At 38.8% G+C, this 27,013-nt stretch overlaps 1 protein-coding gene across 7 annotated transcripts in view; it reads right to left on the bottom strand.

Moving 5' to 3' along the window:
- Positions 1-27,013, bottom strand: part of XRN1 (5'-3' exoribonuclease 1) — a 153,357-nt gene that overhangs the window by 44,143 nt on the left and 82,201 nt on the right. For 5 of the 7 annotated variants that reach the window (XM_014593184.2, XM_014593182.2, XM_006162304.3 and 2 more), the window contains 9 exons: positions 25,421-25,519; positions 22,310-22,425; positions 21,650-21,796; positions 15,949-16,038; positions 15,392-15,527; positions 8,966-9,022; positions 8,707-8,839; positions 2,390-2,459; positions 432-639 (listed from right to left, as the gene is read on the bottom strand). In XM_014593184.2, the coding sequence (XP_014448670.1) occupies positions 432-639; positions 2,390-2,459; positions 8,707-8,839; positions 8,966-9,022; positions 15,392-15,527; positions 15,949-16,038; positions 21,650-21,796; positions 22,310-22,425; positions 25,421-25,519 (1,056 nt within the window). Of the gene's footprint in view, positions 1-431; positions 640-2,389; positions 2,460-8,706; positions 8,840-8,965; positions 9,023-15,391; positions 15,528-15,948; positions 16,039-21,649; positions 21,797-22,309; positions 22,426-22,526; positions 22,624-25,420; positions 25,520-27,013 lie in introns of those variants that run through there. The other 2 variants (XM_027765885.1, XM_027765884.1) reach the window with 2 other exon arrangements.

The following is a 27,013-nucleotide window of genomic DNA, read 5'->3' as shown; positions in this document are numbered from 1 at the left end:
GGGGTGCTTTTTCATTTTATCTCTGGTGAGCACACATGCCCTATAGCAATTTTTTTTTTTTAGAGGTTTTTGCTATAGGGCGCGTGCGCTCACCAGACAGACAGAGACAGAAAGACAGAAAGTGAGAAATCACCCCCCAGGGGGGATGACCACGCCGCAATCCCTTCTCCTCCATTCTCCTCTCAGAATTTTGGGCACGCACGCACACGCGCCTGGCATGAGTTTTAAGCCACCGGGTCCGGGACGCGAACTGCAGTCGACTACATGGGAGTCCAGCGACATAGCCATTACGCTAACTGCTGGTACCGCCTATAGCAAATTTTTAAAAAAAGTTTGAAAAACTAAGTTTAATCAGATTTGCATTTTAAAAGTCAGCCATGATTTGTGATTTGTAAAGGCAGTGGAGAGAAATTAAAGACTGAAAGTCTTACTTGAGTAGGAACAAAAAGTGACTGAGGAGAATGGTTGAGGCCTCTCACATGACCAGAAGAAACTGATGAACTTGAGCTACAGTGATTCACGGCTGGCTGTGGTTTCACAATGGCTGTCAACTTCTGATTTCCAGTTTCAGAGCGACTCCCATGAGAAAGGTTCACCAAGGCACTTGTTGGCAGTCGATAACCTCTACCAGGTGAGCACCTAAAAATAGAAAGTCGTATCATGGTCAGAGGGATATAACACTAAATATGCTGGGATACTATTTTAATAATTTTGGAGTAGACAAGTCATCATCAGAATGAATAAACACTACATTTAAATTCAGTAGAGGAACTTGAAATCATAGAAAAATCTCAATTTACAAATGAGACATTTCTAAACAGTTTTTTTTTTTTTAATGAGAGAGATTTTTGCTAATAGGGTACATGATGTGTTCATTAGAGGGAAAAAGAGACAGAAAGTGAGAAATCGCCCCCCAGTGGAGAAGGCCACACCACAATTCCTTCTCCTCTGCAATCTCCTCTTGGGATTTTGAGTACACACATATACATGCCCAGTATGAATTTTAAGCTGCCAGATCCAGGACTCGAACCATGGTTGATTACATGGGAGCCCAGTGATGTAACTATTACCATTTGCTGGTCCCTAAAAAGTTTCTTAATAGACTATTCGGTGTTTACTGAAGAAAAATAAAAAGCAAAGCAACCCTATTCTAGAGCATGTGTATATGTGCTTATTTATTTATTTATTTTTTTTTTTAAGAGAGGTTTTTGCTATAGGGCACGTGCACTCACCAGGAAGACAGAGAGACAGAAAGTGAGAAATCACCTCCCAGGGGGGATGGGCACGCCCTAATCCCTTCTCCTCCCTTCTCCTCTCAGGATCTTGGGCACGCATGCACACACACCCGGCATGAATTTAAGCCACTAGGTCCGGGACTCGAACTGCAGTTGACTACATGGGAGTCCAGCAACATAGCCATTACGCTAACTGCTGGTCCCTATATGTGCTTATTCAACCGTAAAAACCTTGCATCCTTTGTTTTGTTTTTACTATAATGTGTGTGCACTTACCAGAAAGTGAGAGAGGGAGAGAGAGGAAGTAGGAGATCACCTCCTAGGAGTGATTGTGTACTGCTTTCACACAACTGTAAATTAAACTGTAAGTTGGGAACTGTTTATATGTCTTCATTATACATGAGGAAATTAAGGGGCAATGCTTTTAACTAACCTACCCAACATAACACAAAGTTTAAGTCAAAGAGTTCACATTTTTAAATACATCATAGTGCCTGTCATTCTATCATGATTCCTCTCCTGTAACTTTAAATGTATTTAGAGCTTCCTAAAAATATTCTCAAGTATCACCCACATTAACTTCTTCATTTAAACCTCCTAACCTCCAGTTATCTTTGTTCTTCCCTTCAAAGAGAAATTCTCAAAGGTGATCTCAATTTCCTGACTTCAGTACTATACCTGCCATTCACTCCTCCAACCAACCTAAGCTAGACTGAGGACCCACCGCTCCACTAAAATAGATTCCAAAGACTTATATGTCATTAATACAAAAGATGGTTCTATTTCTCAGGTTATTAAATCATAAATGTGCTCTGTTACATTTTTTCTCTTTGCCTGAGTAACTCATGTTTCTTTCCTCTACTCCCAGTAAACTGTTGATTATTCATCTCCCATATTAAATATCACTTCTTCAAGGAGGTTTTTCTGGGACTCTCAGAACAGGTCACAGCCATTAATAAAACTATTGTAACAGTTGTTTGTCTCCCCTACTAAAATGAAAGATAGAAATCATGTCTGCCTTATTCACTGTTAGTAGCAAGTATAATGTCTTGTACATACTGTGAATTTCTGTTTGTGGACAAATATAAGTGATGTAAAAGTCACTGGACCGTGGACATATTTACAAAGTGCAATTATCATGTGGAAACACAAACCTTATTGTTAAGCCTCCAGGAAATTCTTCGTCAAATAATACTTCAAATAGTACATCAGCTTCTCTGTTAGCTGTTAAAAAAGAGAGAGACAATCAGCAGGTGAGGTTTTGTAGTTCTCAGAGACATTTATTTTTAGAATCTGTGTAATATTCTGGAGACAAAGCATGGCATAATAATAATACAATGAACATCATATAAGCTAAGAAACAGAATACCAGTGCCTTAGAAGATCACTGTCACTGTACCATAATTCTGAAGTAGGTAATCATTATCTTCAATTTTGCAGTTACGATTCCTATGTATTTCTTTGTAGTTTTACTACATTATGTACTTATCTATAAATAATAAATAGTATTGTTTGGCAAGTTTAACATATTACATGCATGATATTGTAGGCCAGCAGTTCCCAAACTTTTTAGTACCAGGGACTGGTTTCATGGAAGACAATTTTTTTGCGGGGGACGGTTTATGAGGGCACGTGACCTAGATCCCTGGCGTGTACAGTTCACAATGAGGTTTATGCTCCTGTGAGAATCTAATGCTGCTGCTGATCTGACAGGAGGTGGAGCTCAGGAGGCAATGTGCGTGATGGGGAGCAGCTGTAAACACAAATGAACCTTTGCTTGCTTGACTGCAGCTCACCTTCTGCCAGGCAACCTGGTTCCTAACAGGCCACAGCCCGGTACCAGGGGTTAGGGACCCCTGTTAAAAAACGATATATTCTTTTGCAACTTATTTTTGTTTCAACATATTTGTGAGCTTTACCCATGAGAGTATATATTCATTCTGTTTTCTGGATGTATGGTATCTATCAATGGATAGAGCATAACTTAACTATGCTCTTCCTGATGAATATTTAGGTTGATTCTTTCTTTTTTCTTTTTTTTTTTTTTTTTGAGAGTTTTTTTTGCTATAGTACATGTGCTCACCAGAAAGACAGAGAGAGACAGAGAGATAGAAAGCAAGAAATCACCCCCCGGGGGGGATGGCCACACTGCAATCCCTTCTCCTCCATTCTCCTCTCGGGATCTTGGGCATGCACGCACACGCACCCAGTGTGAGTTTAAGCCACTGGGTCCAGGACTCGAACCGCAGTTGAGTACATGGGAGTTCAGCGACATAGCCATTATGCTAACTGCTGGTCCCCCATTTAGGTCATTTCTAACTTTTGCTATTTTAAACAATGTTACCATGAACATCACACATATATGTCCTTTATGTCAGTGAATATTTCCACAGGGCATAAAAAAACCTGCTGGATCTAAGGGAAAAAACAGTTTTACTGAGGTATAATTGATACATGATAAATTGCATGTATTTAAATTATACAATTTAATAAATTTTAACATATATAACTAACCATTAAGCCATTCCAAATAAGATAATCACTCCTAAAAGTCTCTTGGGTCTTTTTATAATCCAAGCATCCACTAAAATAAATATAGTTATAGCAAACTATAGATGATCTTGCAGGTCTAATATTTTATATAAATGAAATCATACCATATATATATATTTCTTTTTTGCCTGGCTTCTCTCAATGTAATTCTGAGAATCATTCATGTTGTGTATATCAATATTTTTTCTTTTTTTAGTTTTTATTACAGCATACATCTGCTCACCAGAGAGATGGGGGAGCAGGGAAGAGAGTGAGAAATTACCCTACAGGTGGATGGCTACATTGCAATTCCCTCTCCTCCAGTCTCCTTACAGGATTTTGGACACACACACGTGCCTGGCATGATTTGCAAGCTGCCAGGTCCAGGACTTGAACTGTGCAGTCAGCTATGTGTGATCCAGCTGCCTAACCTCCACGCCACCTGCTGGCCTTCTTTTCTTCTTCTTTTATTGCTGAGAAATAGTCCATTGGATAGATATCTAATAATCTGTTTATCTATTCACCTGTTGTGGGCATTTGGATTATTTTCAGTTTTTGGGTATAAAAGATAAAGCTGCTATGAAGATTCATCAACAAGGCTTTGGTGGATTTAAACCTTCATTTCTCTTGGGTAAACACCTAAGAATGCAATGGTTGGACACTATGGTGGATATATGTTTAGTTTTTCATGAAACTATTCTCCAAAGTGGTTTTTATTATTTAACATTTCCATTGGGAATGTAGGAGCATTCTTGTTGCTCCACATCATTGCCAATACTTAGTATAGTTAATCATTCTTTTTAAGTCGTTCTAATTGCTGGGGTCAGCAGGTGGCAGGGTGGATAAGGTGCTGGGCTCCCACATAGTCAACCATGACTCAAGTCCTGGACCTGGTGGCTCACTTTCTCACTTTCTCTTTCTCTCTCTCACTAGTTGTCTCTCTCCAATGAGCACACGTACTTAGAGAAAATTTAAAAAATAATAATGATAACTATATAAACTTAAAAAATTTCATTGTTGTTTAAATTTGTATCTTTCCAATGAGCAATGACATTGAAAATTGCTTCATGTGTTTGTGCCGCACATATATCTTCAGCTATTTTGCTCCATTTGGGCTGAGCTTGCAGGTGGCTTGGTGGTTAAGGTGTCTGGATCCCACATGACTAACTGTGCAGTTTGCATCTCAGAACCAGCAGCTTGAGACACATGTCAGGTACATGGATGCATGTGCATAAATGCCCCAAAAATTCCAAGGGGAGAAAAGGAAAAGGGATTGCAGAGTGGCCTTTCTCCATGGGGGGGGGGGTGCTTTCTCACTTTGCTCCCCACCCTGCCTGTCTATGACACTTTTCTAACACTTATTTGTAATAAAAGAGAACAGGACCAGAATTCAACTAAAAATTAATTATACTTTTGTTGTCATCAAATTTATTTTTAAAATGACCTTCTACTTATGGAAGTGATACTCATTTTCCATTTATAGTAGTGATATACTATTTCCGTTTTAGATATATTTATTTAAAACAAAATGGGTCAATTTAATAGGTGGGGGTGAGGGGCTGTCTCCCCTCGTGGTCACTCAGTGCCCGGTTGAAAGCAGGCCTGTGGAGTGATTCCATTCTCTACTACCTGTACTGTTTAGTATGACACTTTTATCTAAAACTCAAACCCAAATAAGTGAGGCTCAGTGAGAGGCAAGGATTTCTCCTCTGAAGTCTTAAGGCACACATTCTAGGTTCTTATCTGTCTGGGGAGGGCTACTTCCTCAAAGATTATTGGTAATGGAACTCTACATACCCTTTAAGGAACACCTCATTGGTGATGAGGCCGCAGCTAAGAGTAGAAGGGACAAATACTCTTCTTTCCATACCATATCTATGGACATTCGCTTTATCAATGACAGAGCTCCTTCTACTTCCACTCAGTATAGATAAAGCCTTAAACTACAAGATTCCAAGCGGCTGCTATTACTGGTATTAGTTGTCAAAAGAGAGGGATTTTTTTTTTTTTTTTTTTTTAGGATTTTGCTATAGGGCAGGTGTGCTCGTCTATGACAGAAAGCAAGAAATCACCCCTCAGGGGGGATGGTTATGCCACAATCCCTTCTCCTTCATTTTCCTCTTGGGATTTTAGGCATGCATGCACACATGTCCAGTGTGAGTTTCAAGCCATCAGGTTCAGGACTTGAACCATGGTTGGTGACATGGAAGTCTAGCACCTTAACCACCATGCTACCTGCTGGCCCTGAGAGGTGACTTTTAAAGTTTGAGTCTTAAGGCTTTATCAGTGCAACCTACAGAGTATAATCAATAAACTCAGCATTTGCCCAACAGATGCAGGAGATGAGCTGATAGCAGCAGGCTGTCTGCTTCATTACACTCTCCTGGCCTTTACTATACCTTGCCCAGAGCCTAACTCCCCTTTCTCCATTTCTCATAGTTGGTAACCTATCTAACAATTTTTAAAAAAAGAACCAGAGAAAATTCTCTTTTAGAGGAAGGCAGGCAGAGAAGATTTGAAGAGGATCTGCAAATGGAAAATACAGAGAATCTCTGCTCAAATTTCGGTAGGAATCAGGAGGGAGTTCAAACCCTAGCTCTGCCATTATCAATGTGAACACAGGCAAGTCACTTAACCTCTCAGATGAGGAAATACACCCACCTCACATATGGTCATGAAGGTTAATTGCAAAATATCTAAGTGCCTGGCACATTGCTGGCAGTTAAACATGTAGTTCTCTTAAGGTAGTGGCTTGCCTGTTCTTTCTGCTTCCGTTCTTCCTCTTTTCAGGGTGGTGAGACTAAGAGGTTGAGCACTTGTGACGTGGAGGAACAGTGTTCCAGCACCCTGACTCCTGGGTGCCTGACTTACTGTGTCATGCAGTAGCTAAATTTTTTTAGAATATATAATGTAAAATTGCTCACTTCACACATCTCTTTAGGGCACTTGGATCCTTAGCTGCTTTTTCCTTTTTCTCTCCCCTCTCATTTTTTTTTTTTTTTCACTGTGGTAAAAAATAAAACAAAAACAACAATATAAAATTGGGCCAACTCCAGTGGTTAAAGTGTCTTGATCTCACATGGTCAACTATGCAGTCTGAGTCTCAGCCCTGGGGCCCTGAGAACCACACTGAGTGTGTGTGTCTTTCCAAAATCCAAACAGAGTGGAGAAATGCAAGGATTAAGGTGTGACTTTGTTCCTTTGGGGAGATGCTTTCTCTTCCCTCTCTCTGTATCTCTCTTTGGCAAATTAGACAATTTTTTAAAAATTAAAAGAAATAGCACGCTATAAGATTGAGATAATGATAGTTACCTAGCAAGGTTGCTGCAAAGATTATAGATAATATTTAAAGCAATGATCACCATGCTTAAAGATTGCCAAGCCAAATAAAATTATAAATTTAGCATGACAAGCACTTTTAGGTATAAAATACAGAAGTGCTAACTATATGTACATTTTTTGTGCAATAGATGAATAGGTTTGTATCACATACATAATCTAGTTATATTCATACAATTCATATTAACATGCATCAGTTTTTATTTTTTGAGAGGTTTTTGCTATAGGGCGTGTGCACTTGCAGAAAGACAGAGAGAGACAAAGAGACAGAAAGCAAGAAATCACCCCTCAGGGGGGATGGACACGCCGCAATCCCTTCTCTTCCATTCTCCTCTCGGGATCCTAGGCACGCACGCACACACGCCTGGCGTGAGTTTAAGCCAGTGGGTCTGGGACTCGAACCGTGGTTGACTACATAGGAGTCCAGCAACACAGCCATTAAACCAACTGCTGGTCCCAACATGCATAAGTTTTTAAGTCTTTTTTTTTTTTTCCAATTTGCCATAGGGGTGTACACTTGCCAAAGAGATAGAGGGAAAGTAACAAAGGATCCCTTATTAGGGGGATGGTCATGCTGCAACCCCATCTCCTTCATTCTCTTCTAGGGATTTTGGGCACTCGTGTACATACACCGGGTGTGTTTTCCTGTCAGGTTCAGGATTGCCATGTGAGATCCAGCTGTCTTAACCACCATACCACTGGCTGGCCCAGAGTTTCTGTCTCTTTTTTTTTTTTGGAGAGATTTTCACTGTAGGGCGCGTGTGCTCGCCAGACAGAGAGAGACATAGAGACAGAAAGCGAGAAATCACCCCCCAGGGGGGATGGTCACGCCGCAATCCCTTCTCCTCCATTCTCCTCTCGGGATCTTGGGCACGCACGCACACGCGCCCGGCGTGAGTTCTAAGCCACCGGGTCCGGGACACAAACCGCGGTTGACTACGTGGGAGTCCAGCGACATAGCCATTACGCTAACTGCTGGTTCCCGAGTTTTTGTCTCTTAACTCCAAATAACATGTTTGTTTGCTCACAGAAATCAGAAGATTACAATGAAAATGAAAGTATAGCACTGAGCAAAGTCAGATAAAAGTTGAAGGAAAAGTGATCAAAAGTTTCTTTCAGATTCATGAAAACATATGTACCACCAAGACCTTGTATAATTTGTGATACATATAAACTTCGAAATTCTCTGTAGCATTCTCATTTTCCCTTCTTTTTTGGAAAAAGGATTATGCATTTAATTTTACTTATTATCATTATTCTTCAATTTGATGAGAGAGAAAGAAAGAGAGAAAGCAAGCAGCCAGGTCCAGGATTTGAATCATGGTCTGCCATGTGGGAGTCCAGCACCTTAACCACCATATCATCTGCCAGCCCCATCACTTTCCCTTCTTTTAACCACTTCCCAGAAGATTATACAAGGCACAACAGGAAAATTTTCTTTGAAAAGTATAAACTAAAAAAAAAAAAAACCCAGACTAGAACATAAAAGGATTTAGATTTTTTTCTTGATTTCCTACTTAAATATATAAAAAAAAAAAAATTGATGTTTTACTTTATGAAATAAAAACAGTTGAAGATATGTCAAGAATGGAACTATTACCCCCTTTAATTCCTATGATGGTGCCCCGAAGGCCAACTGGAACTGAAAAGTTCTCTCTCACATTTACAACACGGTCAAAGAGACGAAATTCTGCATCCCGATCAGGAATGACTCCATGTTGTTGTTCTAAAGGCTGAAGAGAAGAATGTTATTAGTTCTAATAAAAAAATTTTCCTACTAATATATTGAGAACATTTTTCTTCCCTCTATATTTTCAAAGTAAAAGCAACAACTTGGAATTCTTTGACAGGAAACTTACTCTGTACAGCAAATGGGGCTTCACTGTCACTCGTACCTTCTTATTACTCTTTCTTTGCTGAGGAAAGAAAATTTAAAGATATTTTCAAAATATAAAATTATACCAGTGCAGTGATATGTGCCTGTAATCACAGTGACTTGGGAAGCTGAGGCCAGAGGACTGTGTGTTTGAGGCTAGTCTGGGCAACAGAGAGAGCAAGACCCTGTCTAAGACCATGGCTTGCTGGTTTACCCCTATAGTCCCACCTGAGGCAGGAGGATCTTGACATGGTAATACCCTGTCTTAAAAAAAAAAATCACATCTATATGTGTGTGACATATACAAATATAATGATAAAAAATACATATGTAAGTATAAAATCATTCGCTCCTATAACATGTCTGACTTTTAAAAAGTCAAATAAAATGCTTAATTTTAAAAATATTTAAAATTCTAAAGCTACAGCAAGGAGGCATAAAGTAAACATTTAAAAATGCCTGTAGCCCAAATTCTTTAAAAAAAAAAAAATTCTTCTGAGAGGGAGCGAAAAACAGAAATAGGCACCTCCAACAGGACCCCCATGCTGCAATCCACTCCTGGTTTCAGTGGTCTAAAGTATGCCTGGCAAGCTCAGGGAGATCTTAGGACACAAACCTAAGACCTTTCCCATGTGGGCCCAGTCACATCATCACTTAAGAGACTAGTTCTTTTACCTCCCTCCTTTTTTAAAGAAAGATTTTTGCTATAGGGCTCGTGCAGTTACCAGAGGGACAGAAAGTGAGAAATCACCTCCCCCCTAGGTGTGGGGGTGGGGTGGATGCCACGCCACAATCCCTTCTCCTATATCATCCTCTCAGGAATTGGGCACATATTCACACATGCTCGGAGTTAGTTTTTTTTTTTTTTCTGGAGAGGTTTTTGCTACAGGGTGCATGCGCTCGCCAGACAGACAGAGAGAGACAGAGAGACAGAAAGTGAGTAATCACCCCCCAGGGGGGAATGGCCATGCCGCAACCCCTTCTCCTCCATTTTCCTCTCGGGATCTTGGGCACGCACTCACACGCACCCAGCGTGAGTTTAAGCCACTGGGTCTGGGACTCGAACTGTGGTCGGCTACGTGGGAGTCCAGTGACATAGCCATTACGCTAACTGCTGGCCCCACTCGGAGTGAGTTTTAAGCCACCGGGTCCGGGACTTGAACCATGGTTTACTATGTGGGAGTCCAGTGATATAACCATTACGCCATCTGCTGGTCCCATCTCCCACTCCCCTTTTAAAACTTTATTTCTTTAGTGAGAGAGACAGGCACACTCCAACAGGGTCTTCATGTTGCAACCTTCCCTAGTCTCAGCTTGCCTGGATCATGGGCACACGTGGTGAGATTAGGAGGTCCTGGTATGTGAATCCAAGACCTTTCCCAAATGGGTTTAGTTGCTTTACTACTGAGCCACTATTTGGCTCCTAAATGCTTGTTTCAATGCTTTTTCTTTGCCTTTTTTTTATTTTTTTTATTTTTTTTAGGGTGTGAGTGCTCACTGTAGAAAGAGACAGAAAGAAACATAGAGAGGGATAGTGAGAAATCATCCCCTAGGGAGGACCACACCACAATTCCTTTTCTTCTTAGGATTTTGGGCATACATTCATATATACCTGACATAATTTTCAAGATGTAGGATCTGGGGCCCAAACCATGGTAAGCCATGTGGGAGTCCAGAACCTTAACCACTATGCTACCTGCTGGTCCCTTGTTTAAATACTTTTAAAAATATATTTTTTTGTATAGGAAAGACAGAAAAATGTAGGGCTTGCTTCAAACCACAGTGACTAAGAGAGCCAGATCCCACATGGCCAACTGCAGTTTGAATCCTGTCCCCAGTGACTTGAAAAACACACCGGGTACATGTGTGTGCACGCCCAAAATCCTGATGGGAAGGAGGAACGGATAAGAAAGGACTGTGTTGTGATCATGCCCCAATGGAAAGTTCTTTCTTGCTCTCCCTCCCACCCTCCGTGAGTGCATACACCCTCCTTTGGCAATAAAAACAAAAAAGTAAAATTATAAGTATACAGTCCCATGATTTACTACAATATATATACATGTATTACTATACCCAGTTCAAGAAACATTACTAAGCCCAACATACAAAACTCTTCCCATTCCTTTCCAGCTACTACCCTTCCACAGAGTAACCTTACTTCTTGTTTGTTTGTTTGTTTGTTTGTTTTCCAATTTTGCTGTAGGGTGCAAGTGCTTACTAAAGGAGGGATAGTTGTGGAGTGAAAATTACCTCCCAGGGTGGATGGCCACATGGCAATCCCTTCTTCATTCTCCTCTTGGGATTTTGGGCACACATGCAAACATACCTGGTATGTCTTGCAAGTCGCCAGGTCTAGGATTTGAATTGCTCAGTTGGCCTTAATTGCCATGCCACCAGCTGGCCCAAAAGTAACCTCACTTCTAATATAATAGAGAACCTGCTTTGAACTTAATTTAAATGCTATCTGGGACCAGGAGATGGCATAGTGACTACATTACTGGACTCCCACGCGTAGCTGACTGCAGTCGAGTCCCAGACCTGGTGGCTTGAAATTTATGCAGGGTGTGTGTGTGTATGTGCGCACGTGTGTGCGTGTGCATTCCCAAAATCCCGAGAAAAGAATGGAAGAGAAGAAATCATGATGTGGTCATCCCCTGTGGGGGATGATTTCTTGCTTTCTGTCTCTCTATGTCTCTTTGGCAAGTGCATATACCCTATACCAAAAATCTCTCTTAAAAATAAATTTTAAAAATGCTATTTTATCTAAATGCCTTTTTTAAGTCAAAAAACATTTTCAACGGCCCTCAAAAATGTGTATTAAAGGAAGAAATGGTATAAGCTGCTCATCTAAGACAACAGTGTGGGTTTTGCGGCTACTTATAAAATTCAGGTGTCACGCATCTTACAAAGACCTTGCCTCAGGAACCTGTTGTACGATTTGAAGTTTGAATCTTTTCAATATCTAAAAATGCCAGAAGAAGAGTTTTCTACTGCCTATGCTACCTGTTAGTTTTAAGAACTCACATTTCGGTACTTTAATTTGACGAGAGAGAGAGAGAGAGAGAGAGAGAGAGAGAGAGACGCAGAGAGAGAGAACCACGAGCTGGTCATGCCACAATCCCCTTGAGAAAGTGAGAAAATAAGCCACCAGGTCTAGGACTCGAACCATGGTTGGCCAAGTGGGAGTGTCCAGCACTTTAAGCACCATGCCACCTGCTGGACCCGAGCCACCTATTTTTTAAAGAACTTATACTAGTAAGTGGCACAAATGGGAGGGGACACTGTATTAGTAAGTTCAAAAGGATGTAAAATAGTCTCAAGCTACAAATCTCATAGAGTTCACACATTTACATACTATAAAATGCTCAAGTCTTTGAATAGTGCCTATTTTCTTATCATGAGACATTTCACTTCTTTCATTGAACATTTATTGAGTTCCATTTATTTGCCATGTATTAGATGATCTAAGTGCTAAGGATAAAGCAGCGAACTGTTCTTTTATTCTATTTGAGTTATACATAGGGAAACGAAGAAAATATATACCATGTTTAAAGGAAAAAAGCATAGAGAAGGTCTAGGTGCAGTGGCACAAATGGGAGGGGACACTGCTCAGTGGCAAAGAGGACACAGAAGGCCCAGGTTAACAGGCCAGGAATGGTGGTGTACCTGTGGTCCTAGCTAAAGGAGAGCTGGGGCAGGAGAGCCATCATATGATGAGACTATCAAAAATACCTCTCTCTCTCTCTCCTTTCTGTTCTCTTCCTTATTAAAAAAAAGGGGGGTGGGCGGGGGGAGAATGGTCTGTGGCCTGGTGGTTATGTGAGTTTGATCCCACATGACTGACTGTGCAGTTGGAGTCCCGGACCCAGTGTGTTTAAAGACATGTTGGACGCATGTGCGTGTGTGCCCAAAATCCTGAGGGGAGGGAGAAATGGAGGAGGAGAGATTGAAGCATGACCATTCCCCATGGAGAATGCCTTCTTACTTTCTCTCTCTCTCCTTTCCCCCCAGTGAGTGCAGGCACCCTCTGGCAAATTTTAAGAAAAAGGAAGGGAAGAAAAAGAAAAAGAAATAGAAGAAGAGAAAAAGAAAAAGAAATAGGAGAAGAGAAAAAGGAAAAGAAATAGAAGAAGAGAAAAAGAAAAAGAAAAAGAAATACAGGCTTTCTATTCTCAGCTGAATTTTCAATGACCTTTCAAAAAAGCAAACTCTTGATCCAGGCACTGTGTGTCACAGCAGTAATAGAAGGACCCTGGAAAGGTAAAAGCCATATGGCTGACCACAGGTTTGATCCCCAGGTTGGCCTGGAAACACACTGGGTGCCCAGGATCTCGGGAGCTAGAGGACTGGGGAAAGGGAACCATAGCTTGATGAGACTCTGTTAGAGGAGCTTTTTTCTCTCTCCTCTGTCCCTCATGTATGTACATTTGCTATCGTTAAAAAAAAGAACAAGAAAAAAACCTCTTGTCTAAGAATCTTATATTTTCTTCCTAAAGAGAAAAAGAGTCATTTAGTAGTGGTATGTGACAAGAGAATTTAAAAAGTAATAGGCATTATTAGGAGTTTACATATATTAATTAGGACTTTGTGATGGCTATATGAGGTAGGTATTATTTTATTCTCATTTTACCAATGAGGAAAGGAAGACGTGGAAAGGTTAAATATTTGCCAAAGGGCCTAAGTATTGAAAGTGGAATTCTTTAGAGGGGAGAGGGCACCAGAGCCCATTTTTTAACTTACTCTGCTGTTAGTTTAAACAAAAGGGCAAAAGGCAGAAAACTGGACAATATAGTTATGCCTGTAACCACCAACTACTCAATAGGCTGCGGGAGGAGGATCCTGAGTTCAAGGCCAGCCTGGGCAACAGTGAGACACTGTCGGGAAAAAAAAATTTTTTTGAAGCTAATTTGTGAAAAATAAAAAGTCTTAAAAAAGCAATATAATCAATCCATTTCTATTGCACCAATACAGGGGCTTGAAATAGAAAAATAGATGGTCTGTTATAGAAGTTTATTGCTTTTACAAAGCAAGATACAAAAAAGTAGAAGAGACTGAGCCAGCCACAGATGGTATGGTGGTTAAGGCAGCTAGATCCCACATGGCCAACTGTGCAGTTCGAGTCTTGGACCCATGGCTTAAAAAAACATGTGTGTGCATGTTTATGCCCAAAAATGCAAAGAGGAGAGCGGAAGAGATGGGACTCTGGTGTGGTCACATCCCCTGAGGGGAGCTTTCTCATTTTTTTCTTTCTATCCCTTTATCTTTCACCAGTGAACGCACATGTCATGTAGCAAACTTAAAAAAAAAAAAAGAAAAGAAAAAAAAAAAGGAGAGATTGAGATTAAAAACAAACTCTTAATAACGGAATGGGTCTGAGTAAAAAAGTACATTTTAAGGCTGGCCTGTGGCCTAGTGGATCCTACTTGGCTAATTGCAATTTGAATCTAGCTCTAGATGGTGGATGTGTGAGTATGTTTGCCCCAAATCCTGGCAGGATGGAGAAATGGAGGAGAAGGGATTGCAATGTGAACATGTCCCATTGGGGTGGATGCTTTCTCCCTATTTCTTTGTCTCTCTCTCTGGGAGCTTACATGCCTTCTGGCAATTAAACAGAAGTTTTTAAAAGTGACCTTAAAATGTCAGGTCATAAATTCATATGTTCTGTAAAAAGATGAAATGTATCTCCACAAAATATAATTAGAAGATGGCCAGCCCATGGCACGGTGGTTAAGGTAGCTGAATATGGCTGATGGCACCATTCCAATCCTGGACCCTGGTGGCCTGAAAAACACTCCAGGTAGGTGTGCATGCATGCCCCAAATCCCAACAGCAGGGAGAAACAGAGGACAACGGACTGCAGCATGATCATTCCTCATGGGAGGTATTTTCTCCCTTTCCCTCTTTCTCTCACTGTCTCTCTCAGAAGACGGCATGTGCCCTTTGGCAAAATTAAGTTAAAAAAAAAAAAAAGACAAGGATAAATAGGGAATTAACCTTATTCCTCAACCACAAACTTTTTATTTGACTAAAATCACAAAGTATTAATTCCTCAAAAGAGAAACACCAAAAGGAGGTAAAATTTAAATGGTGTGGTTTTGTATATTGAGGTATAGTTGTATTTGTTCAGGTAAATGGCCAATGGAAATGGGAAGTACATAAAACTCTGCAAAAGGTCAGGGTTTATGGACTCCAGTTACAGGTGAAGTCTAATGAATTTCAGTTAAATGAAGCAGTTAGAAAGTCGTGTGGTTACTTTCCCACCGCCTCAGCATAGGACCTTAAGATAATTATTTGACATTAGAATCACTGAGTATATGTTTTGTTTGGTTGAAATACAAATGGATTATTTGTAAAATAATTATTAGATTATTTAACTTCAAATCTCATCAATAATCTTGGTTATTAGTACCTTGCACTTTTCCACTTCTTCCTCAATTTTCTCAACAATAGCTGCATCCAGAATTTGTAAATCACAAGAAGAACGAGACAAAGTACTGACAGGATGTCCTTTTAGCCAAGTAATAATTTCTTGAACTTTCTCAGCACTATAGTAAAAGCAATAACAATAATTTTTTCACATTGATTATAAACTTCCCGAGGACCTATAGAAAATGCTTGATATAAACTTTCTGAGAGCTGCGAATTACACGAGACATCAAATTTATATTATCAATTAATTAATGATTAATCTAAAACAGGACTAATTATAAATACAATATAAATAGGAACATGTTACCTATCAAGCATATAAAAAAGTCACAATAAATAAATTTAAAAATATTTACTGATATAAATGAAATAAAATTTCTATTATGCTCTTAAAGTAAAACTAAATAGTATAAAAGAAACCAAAGGGAGAAAAAAGAGTAATAATGACAAATTCTTGATAAACCAGCTTCACCTTCCACTTTCACTGGCAATCCTAATTTAAACTATGAAGCAATAATTACCACAAATTTTGCTTACCCATTCTCATTTTCTCCAGGCCAAATGTCATCTTCATAGAATACATCCTCTTGGCTATTTTTGGCTATATAACTAAATAGTTCTGGAGCTCTAGTCAAACAAACAAACAAACAAAAACAATGCTTTAAAAAATATAAGGCTAAATTCACATAAATTTCCTATAAAATAATTTTGAGTCTTGAGGAAACACTTAGTATAGGATGATCATTACAGTATTTTAAAAAAAGAATTATAGGTCTAATTTTAATTATTATCATTTAATTTGCCACAGGGCAGGTGCACTCACCAGAGAGAGACAGAGTAAAAGAGAAGGAAAATGAGAAAGGAAGCCGCCAGGTCCAGGACTCGAACTGCGGTTGGCCACGTGGAAGTCTAGCACCTTAACCACCACGCCACTTGTTAGCCCCAATTATTACAGTATTAATAAGAAATACAAACCAAAAGATGTGCAAACCAGAGTATTCCTAGGCCCTCGAGAAAAAGTCCACTGGCTGAAGGAGAAATGGTTCCATTCATAAACTTACAATAAAATTTTACTACTATCTTCTTTGATTATAATGACAAGAGATAAATGGACAAAAATAGTATCTATGGGTTCATTTTTTAGTTTTCACAATAAAGTTAGAGCATTCTACAATATAGCAAATTAGAACAGATTAAGTTTCTTCTGCTAATTCTCACAACTCTATTCCTGAATAGCGCAGGACTCCACGTACATATAAGACTGAACACATGCTTATCTTTGGTCTCTCCCCAATCCACTAAAATGACAATGAAGCATAAGAAAGGGCAGAGATCCAGAAAGACAGATGAAGAAAGGCAGAGTATGTGATCACATATGTGATTTAACAAATTTTAAAAGTGCAAACTGGATGGACGAGTGTTAACTGATTTGGCGAACATGAATACGCTGAATCCTAAATCACCAGTGAGGGATAGCAACAGGAAGCAAGTTGATTTAGACCACTAAACTCTGCAAGAGGTCAGGAATTATGGACTCTGGTTACATTTGAAGGCTGCCTTGTAAGGTGAAGTTTAATAAATTTCATTTAAAGGGACCAGCAGTTAGCATAATGGCTATGTCACTGAACTCCCGTGTAGTCAACTGCGGTTCGAGTCCTGGACCTGGTGGCTTGCTCTCTCACTTCCTCTTTCTGTATGATTAATTAAAAATAAATAAATAGGGACCAGTAGGTGGCGTGGTGGTTAAGGTGCTGGACACTCCCACATGGCTGGTCATGGTTTGAGTCCTGGACCTGGCAGCTTCCTTTCTCCCTCTCATAATTTAAAATAAATAAATAAATAAAGTTAAATAATTAAAAAAAAAAAGAAATAGCCCGAAAATAAGGACACATTTCTACCAAATTGAAATTAAGTAGAAATGAAAAAGTGATAGAGGATAAAGCTGCACAAATTTCCCAGAGTAGAAATGTAGATAAGAAAAGTAAGAGAATCAATCCAGAAAGTACACTAACCTAACAAGTCCTGGAAGGAGAGAACAACAACAAAAAAAGTGAGGAGGAAATTATCAAAGAAAAGTATAAGAAAATTTCTCAGAATGGAAGGACATAAGTTTCAAACCTAAAAGGAATGAACAGCAAAAGGAAAGGGAAAAAACCAACAAACAACAATATACCAAGGCACACATCATCACATGAGAAGCAGCGCTGGTAAAGGGAACAGTCTAAAAAGATTTCAAAAAGTGATAACAGATCATATACAAGGATTCGGAATCAGAATGGCATAGGACTATTGACAGCAATACTGGAAATAAGAATGGAGCAGTGCTCTAAAAGTTTTAAGAAAAGGGCCAGCTCTGTGGTCCAGCACTAATGTACTGTTTGTGCTCAAGAGGAGCTGGGTCTCACATGGTGACTGTGGTTTGAATCCCCACTCAGTCAGCCCAAAACACGTAAGACATGTACACAAGATAGTGCCCAGGATCTGACAGGCAGGAGGACTACTGGAGGATTTGTTCCACCAAAATGGAGTCTTAATCAGAAAAAAATAAGGTAGAGGAGCCAGGAAATGAAGGAATCATACTCGAGAGAATAAAAAAGGAAATTCTTTATTCCTTTTTAAAAAAGGAAAGGACTGTAAAGGGAAACACCAAAATGAAAGCTGTGGAACAGCTCTAGAGAGCAACCAATTCAAACTAAGTGGAAGACAGACGGCTTAGAATGAAGTCTCCAAGAAGAAAATGCAACTAAGAGATCACTGATCTGTTTTACCACCTTGAATTTTACGGCTCTGACACAGAGTTTAAGGCTGAATTAGTTCCATAAACACGATAATAAGCAAATGGGAAAAAAGCAAGGAAAACAAGAATGTGTACAAGAAAGAAAATGTAGTCATAATATTCCTGTAGAAGGTCCAGCTACAAACACTGAATTTATCATAAGCAAAAGTGACAAGGCCAGCAGGTAGTGCAGAGGTTAAGGCCACTGGACCCACAGGGCTGAATGCACAGTTTGAGTTTCTGACCCAGTGGCTTGAAAAACAGACTGGGTGTGAGTGTGTGCTTGTCTAAAATACTGAGAAGAGAACGGAGAAGATGGGATAGTGGTTTGACCACCCCCCATGGGGGGTAATTTCGTACTTTTCCTCTCTCTCTCTCTCTCTCCCCAGATCCTCTTAGCAAAACTAAAACAAAACAAAACAAAACCAAGAAACCCTTTACAGATTTAACCAAAAATTATGCTAAAACTTTAGTGAGAGGGTAAATATGTATGTGTGTAAGGAGGTGAGAGAAGCAAGTGCTCTATTAAACACACACACACACACAATTCTCAAAAAGAATCAAGAAAAAGTAGTTTAAATATGACCTTTTAAAGAAATATGTAGGGGGATGAGCAGATGGCATAATGGTTATATCACTGGACTCACACATAGTCAAACATGGTTCAAGTCCTAGAGCCGGCAGCTTAAACTCATGCCAGGTGAGTATGTGTGTGTGCCTAGAGTCCCGAGAGGAGAGAGGATTACGGTGTAGCCATCGCCCCTGGGGGTGATTTCTCTGTCTGTCTGTCTTTGGCGAGTGCATGCACCCTATAGCAAAAAATATATGGAAGTGAACAGAAGAAACTACCTATATTTTCAGATGGTAATGTGGGATAGAATTGTGTCTCCTCGACCCCTTCAAAAGATATAGAATGTGACTATTTAAAAATAAGGTTTTTGGGGGACCAGCAGATGGTGTAATGGCTACATCGCTGGATTCTCATATAGTCGACCACAGTTCAAGTCCTGGACCCAGTGGCTTAAACTCACACTGGGCACGTATGCGTGCATGCCCAAGATCCTGAGAGGAGAATGAAGGAGAAGGGACTGTGGCGTGACCATCCTCCCTTGACGATGATTTCTCACTTTCTGTCTCTCTCTGTCCTTCTTTCTGGCAAGCACATGCACCCTTATAGCAAAAACCTCTCCAAAAGAAACAAATAAATAAATAAATAAATTAGGTTCTTTGAGGGACCAGCAGATTGTGTAATGGTTATGTCACTGGAATCCCATGTAGTCAAACACGGTTTGAGTCCCAGGTCCACCAACTGAAACTCATGCTGGACATGTGTGAGTGCATGCCCAAAATCCCAAGAAGGGAATAGAGGAGTAATTTCTCGCTTTTTGTCTCTCTGTCTCTCTCTCTGTCTCCAGTGAGAACATGCACCCATAGCAAAAATCTCTCTCAAAAAAAATAAGTAAATAAATAAGGTTTTTATAGAGGCAACCAAATTAAAATGAGATCAGGATATGCTCTAATCCAAATATGACTAGTATCCTTATGAACAGAGGAAATCTGGACAGAGACATACACACAGATAAAAGATGAAGGGAAGACATAGAGGGAGAATGTTATGTGAAGATGGAGGATGGGAGTGAAGCATGTTACAAGCCAACGACCACATAAGGCTAACAGATGCTGGAAGACAGGTGTTTTAATAGTGCCTTTAGAGAGACCATGGCCCTCCTGACGCCTTCATTTTGGACTACACAAGAACTGTGAGACAACAAATTTCTGTTGTTGAAGCCATTCAGTTAATACATTTTGTTACTGGAGGTCTACAAAAGTAATACAGAGATCTTCAAGTTTAAGGTTAGAAACCAATGGGAAAGTAGAACATTCAGCTGTCAGTCTGAAGTGACCATGCTTTCTGTAAATCTTTGTCACTAAGTAATTCAGTGAATCCTGATGTTCAGTTTTTCTCAGAAAGACTTTTGCTATAGGGCATATGCATGGACCAGAGAAACAGAAAGCGAGAGAAATCACCACCCCCGCCCACCTGCGCAAGGGGATATGGCCATGACACAATACCTTCTCCTCCATTTTCCTCTTGGGATTTTGGGCACACATAATTCACCTGGCATGAGGTAGGGTTTTTTTGTTTGTTTGTTTGTTTAGATTTTTGCTATAGGGCGCATGTGAGACACAGAGAGAGACAGACAGAAAGTGAGAAATCATCCCTTGGGGGGAAGATAGCCACACCACAATTCCTTCTCCTCCATTCTCATCTTGGATTTTGGGCACAAACGCACATGTGCCTAGTGTGAGTTTAAGCAGCCGGGTCCAGGACTTGAACCGTGGTTGACTAAATGGGGGTCCAGCAGTGTAATCATTAAGCCACCTGCTGGTTCCCCAGCATGAGTTTTAAGCCCTACGTCCAGGACTCAAACTGTGGTCAGTCAGGTAGGAGTCCATCGATGTAACCATTATGCTATCTTCTGGTCCCAGTTTTCTCATTTTTATAATGAAGAACAGATACTCTTGAATTTTTAAATCATCTCAACAACAAAAGTAAAGAATTTTAGGATAGTAACCTCTGTTCAGCTGGAGTTGTAAAATTCAGGAAAATCCACCACGTCAAGAGCTATTTTGTTGATTAATACTAGTCTACTTAGTACAGACACATAAATAAAAAGTAGTGAATAATTTATGATATCAAGTTAAAGAAATTTTAATTAAGAGGAGGCAGATTCTTATCATACTTTTCCTTTTTGATAATAAAAATATTTTTTTTTAAGAAAAAAGAATTAATGGGACCAGCAGTTAGCATAATGGCTATGTTGCTGGACTCCCAGGTAGTCGACCACTGTTTATGTCCCGGACCCGGTGGCTTAAAACTCACGCCGGGCTCGTGTGTGTGGGTGCCCAAGATCCCGAGAGGAGAATGGAGGAGAAGGGATTGCGGCGTGGCCATCCCCCCTGGGGGGTGATTTCTCGCTTTCGGTCTCTCTGTCTCTCTCTGTCTGTCTGGCGAGCCCACACGCTCTATAGCAAAAACCTCTCAAAAAATATAAAAAGAAGTAAAATTAAAAAAAAAGAATTAATTATTTAACTTTATTTATTCATTCATTTTATTTCTAATTTGACCAGAAAGAGACACACAGAGAGGTAGAGAGAGAGAGAGAGAGAGAGAGAGAGAGAAAGTGAGACCATGGGACTCAAACCGTGGTCAGCTATGTGGGAATAGCCGGCGCCTTAACTACCATGCCAACTGCTGGTCCCCGAAGTATGATTATTTTCTACTCTGTTTTTGCTAATGACTGTTGGGACGTGATGCTCCATCACACAAAATTAAGTTTATGTGTAACACATGCCACCTTTACTGTGGAATATATATGTGCTCTAACACTGATATCAGTAAAGCAAAAGACATAGTACATTTTGGGACATTGAGTAACGAGGACTTTGATAGGCACTTACCTCTCTAAATATTCTGCAAGAAGTTGTTCTGCGGCAGATGAATACATCCATTCACTTCCGACTTTCTTAGTATATCCAGGCACCTCCTCATTTTTTTTGTTGAATTTGAGATTTAAACCCACATTTGCTTTATGGTCTCCATGAGGGCTGAATTTAAACCACACACACACACACACACACACACACAATTTAAAAATGTTGTTCAACAAAAGATTTTGATTTCAATTCTTAGAAAAGCTAAGTCTTAATTGTTTTTCTATATTTTAGTTATTATAGTTATTTCCCAAGTAGTGTAATTAAAAAACTAAAAGAAAAAAGGCTTCAAAATCCAAGTTTAAAAGGCAGGTAAATAAACTATAATTTTAGAAGAAAATGAAATAACAAAATGCAAGGAAATATATTATTGAGATTCACACACACCCCCGATACCTTTTTTCAAGGTTCAATTTGTTAGCTGCTAGAATTAAGGATACTGTCTTTCCAACCATCTAAAATATGTGCCATTCGGATGAAAGATTACCATTAGAGGAATTTATGTACAATTTAAAAGAAAATTCAGAGCAATTAATAAGAGAAAATAAATACTGAAAAATTAAGCATTTAATCAGTATCATTTTATTTTTCTGCCACTTTAAGTAAATTTCTCTAACATAAACTTACTTTCTCCTAGATCCTCTTCCAATAAAAATACTTCCTGTAAACCTTGAAACAAGGTATCCACTCACTCCAAGGCGACTGGCCAACACATATCCTGGGTTGTACTTTATAGAATATTTCTTCAAATATAAAAACAAAAAGGTCATTATGGAACCACAAGCTTACATTCAATGTTATCTCTTTACCTTTAAAATATGGAGATAATCAAGACATCACTAACCATTGGATTGTGGCAATATAAGGATTCTCACTTAGATCCATTTCCCCTTTTTTTTGAAAGGATCTGTAGGCAGAATTTTTCTGCTCCTCTCTTTCTCCTTAAAGAACAGAATTCCCAAGGATGGATGGAAGGGGGAGGAAATATATAGTTTGTGAAACTGTCTCAAAAATAAACACTGTTGTTAAGTTAAATGGCAAACTCCACAGGCAAAATTTTTAAAAAATTTTTCATATTCTAAGAAGGCCTTAGTAAATACGGGACAAAATTAGGCCTTAATAATTAAAACACCAAATTGAAACATGAGTATGTCATCAACATACTTGCTACTAAGAAAAATTAAGTGTCTTTTCTATATGGATATAGTAATATTCTTTCCTCTTTATTTTTACCACCATAGGAAAGTAACACTTTAAGACTTCAAAAGTTCATGGAAAAATGGAATTAAAGTACAAATTTATTTGATGCAGAAAACTTTGAAATCCATGCATAGTTTCTCATAAAACCCAATTTCTATGAACTTTTTGATGACCACATATATGTATAGGCTTGTAGTCAAGAATAGTTAATGAAATGTGACATAATTTGTACACTTAAAGGAAGAAAATAATAAAGAATATCAGGTTAAAAAAAAGTACCGGAGCATATAAATTTTAAACAGGAAGCAAATTAGTCACAAACTCAGTACCAACTAGGACAAACTACCAAATATTTCTAACAAAATGTATATGACAATATATATACTTACTTTACATTTGTAATATTCATATTGTATTTAATTATACAAATAGCTCATATTCACATTTTATGTTCATATCCAATATGAATAAAAGAGAATTTTATTACCAATAAAAAACAAATCTCCAGAAATTGGTAGGGAACTAAATCAGCCACCATTATTTTTTCATTGATCATGTCTACAATGACTCCCCATAAATGGATAATTTTTTTGGTGGCCTGAAATAAAAAGTTACTAGTAAAATATATAAATATTTAATAAAGAATGTACATGTTTCCATCAAGAACATCAGATGTAGTAGCAATACAATAAAAATCAAGAATGCTTTCCAGAATAGAACAGAAGAATTAAGGTAGTAGTTTTCAATTGTAAGTAGTATCATATTTCTAATATCATATTTCATTTGGAAACGTGTAGGGGCCTATTCAGTTGTAATAACTGTCATGAACTACTAGTACTTAGTGTCCAAGGGCCAGAGATACCAAATGTCCTGCCACACACAGAATAGTCCTATTTAATACATAAATGTCCTGCCCCAAATACAAACAATACTCCTTTTGAGAAATACTTGGTTATGCTATAATTAAAAATTAATTTAAATGATAACAAATGTCATAAAAAATGTTAGCCAGAGAGCTGAGAATGCTGGTATAGAGAATAAATTGAGTTAAGGTTTAAGAAGGTATGTACAGACTGGGGCCATGGGCTGGCGCCAAGCATAGCAGTAATGTGCTGTTTACGAGAGGCTGGTCCCAGATGGTGATCACCATTTGACCCCCTTGCCCAATCAGCCTGAAACATGCCAGGCATGTGCACGAGTGACCAGGATCTGATGGGCTGAAAGAAAGGGAAGCACAGCATGACCAGACCCTGTCAAGGATGCTACTCTGTGTCTCTCTTTCATCCTCACGTGGGCATGTATGCACTCCATCATAAATAAAAAAGGGAAACTTAAATAAAAGCGATTAGGGCCAGATGGCAACACAGTGGTAAAATGAGATGTTCTGCAAGGTTGAATCGTGTGGCGAGGTTATGGGTTTGCATCCAGACACTTCCCTGACTTCACTGGGCAGGCTAGTGCCCATGATCTGGGGCTGGCTGAGGCTGGGAGTGAGGTGCTGCATCAAGACCCTGCAAGGGAGTGGACCCTGTAAGGGAGTGCTGCGTCTGTGTCTTTGTCTTTCTCTGTTTCACTCAAGAAATAAAGAAACTTAAAAAAGAAAGAAAGAAAGAAAAAAGCATGTAAGCAGGAAGAAAGAACACTGAAGAAGGAGTGCTGATCAACACTATGCTACAAGTAGGGAAGCTCTTCTTTTTCTGAATCTAGAAAAGGCCAGGGATGAATTAACACAAATTCTTCCACCGTCACTAACTTCCAGAACAAAGCTCCAACTTCTTTATGTAAAGGATCGCTTTCCTAGTTCTTGACTATACTGTCTAAAATTTTTCTCCAAAAAAGACCTGCTGATAAGATTTTAGGGATGTTTCTGTTTTCCATACATAAAGCTGATGATTAAATTTTAAATTCATTTCAAGGGATAAGAAGCTTTAGATTTTACCATTAGGAAAAAAAAAAAGTACCAATGGTTGATGAGGAATTGACTTCAGCTAAGCCAATCAATTGCCTAATCAATAAGAACAAGTGACAGATATCAGAACCTTCACTCTATTGTAACAGGGTAAAAGGAGACCAGTGAAAATGTTTGGAGAAAATGTCCTGAAAAAGGATCCATGGATTCAGTAAATTCAACTTTCTAATATTCTCTAGGGTTGAGATTATTAAATAGAGATAAATACCTTTTGCAGATAACCTATTTGTCACTGGTAATTAAAAATGCAGGCTTTGAATTATTACAAAAGGCTTAAAAACAGCTAAGTCTCTTACAGGGTATACTAATCAATGTGCCTCTTCTATGCTTGAGCATAATAATCCATAATAACCATTATGAATTAATAGTGAGATTTTCCTATGAACTACATGAGGTTTTAAGCACAGATTCTACACCTATTTTTAAACAATAATAGATGCAAATATGAGAGAATCTTATCTGTATTAAATAAATATTTAAAATAAATTCAAAGGAGGTGACAAAAATATCCTTTTATATTTTAAAAGTTTATTGGTTCTAAATAAAGCAATATGAAGTGCAGTACTCACGTGCTGGTTCTGTATTAAAGCATCGAGATTGGGTTCACATGGGATGCTAAAAACCACACGAATTCTACCTTCTGTAATCACATCACCTGAATCCTGAACCTTGAAGGAAAAAAAATTCAAAATATTAAAAAAAAATCTTTGACTACATTTTATTTTCTGTTTACTTAAAATAGTATTTATTATTTCTCAAACACAGCATGACAATAAAGTTTGACAGTGGAAATTCTCTTGGAATTTGTAAGTGGTTGTGATAATACTGTATATTTAAGTTATTATGTCTTTGCTTTAATAGGAGTTAATCATTCTTTTAAAATAAACTTTTATTTGCAAATGATTTTAAAATACCAAAAAGTTGCAAACTAAAATAGTAAAAAAGATCAGTTGTAAGTACTGAAGATTCAACTGCTGTTAACATTGTAAAGCAAATGGTTTTAACATTTAACTAAGATATGGGATGGTCCGACATTGACATTTTGAAGAATACAATTTGTCCCAAAGAAAGAATTTGGTAACAAACCAGCAGTGTGGGCAGGTGGGGCCTACTTGGAAGGACATGGGAGTTGATCCCTCAAGAAGAGATTAATGCCATCTTTTAGCAAAGAGAAAGTTCTCTCTAATCACTTCCCACAAGAGCAAATTGTTATAAAAGAAGCTTGCTGGCCTTTTCAATGTTCCACCTTGGGCCAAAGTGGCATATGGCCCTCACCAACGCCGAACAGATACATTTGCCCTCTCCACTCTGCCTTTAAAAAAGAAAAATTCCTCATTTTGGGTGTGTCTGACACTTCCCTGTAATGAGGTCAAGGTTATACACTCTCAGCTAGAATAGTGCATAGGTGATGAGCTCTTCTCAGGGTATCACATCTGAAGGTACACAATGTTGATTTGTCCCTCACTGCGATACCAGCTTGATCAATCATCCCCATCAAGATGCTGCTCAGTTTCTTCAATGCACCACTACAGTTTCTGTATCTCTTGTAGGTAGTAAGTAGGCTATGGGTAGATACTTTCTAAGATCATGTAAATATCCTCCTCCTAACGAGAAATTTTTCCTAGATTTAGTTTCCAATGATGATTTTTACCTGATTCAACCTTCAGGTGGTTACAAAATGGTTTTCTTTTTCTTTCATTGTTTTTAAAAATTTTTGCTATAGGGTATTCGCACTCACGGGAGAGAAACAGAGATAGACAGAGGGAAAGTGAGAAAGCAACTCCCAGTGGGATGGCCACACTGCAACCCCTTCTCCTTTATTCCCTCTTGGGATTTTAGGCACACATGCACCCAGTGTGATTTTCAAGCCTTTTTATTTAGTTATGAAATCATGTTACCTTTTTATTTTTATTATGAAATCATGACTTGTTAACCCCCATCGCTTATAATTTCATTACTGTATTTAATATACCTAGTGTACTGTATGCAAACTGTCCCAGTTATGGTCAATGGGGGCTCCTTCAGTCTGGATCCTGTGTTTACATGACATGTTCCCATCTTTCTTATGTGTACATCCTTATTTTCTGACATAACAAGATGCTCCAGGATCATCTTCTATCTCCCTTGCTTCCAGACCTAGAAGTAGTAATTTCTCTGAAAAG

This window comes from Tupaia chinensis, unplaced genomic scaffold, assembly GCF_000334495.1.
Source record: "Tupaia chinensis unplaced genomic scaffold, TupChi_1.0 Scaffold139833_1, whole genome shotgun sequence".
NCBI lineage: Eukaryota > Metazoa > Chordata > Mammalia > Scandentia > Tupaiidae > Tupaia > Tupaia belangeri.
Note: the sequence above shows the minus strand (reverse complement) of the source record. Positions and strands in the feature narration are given on the sequence as shown.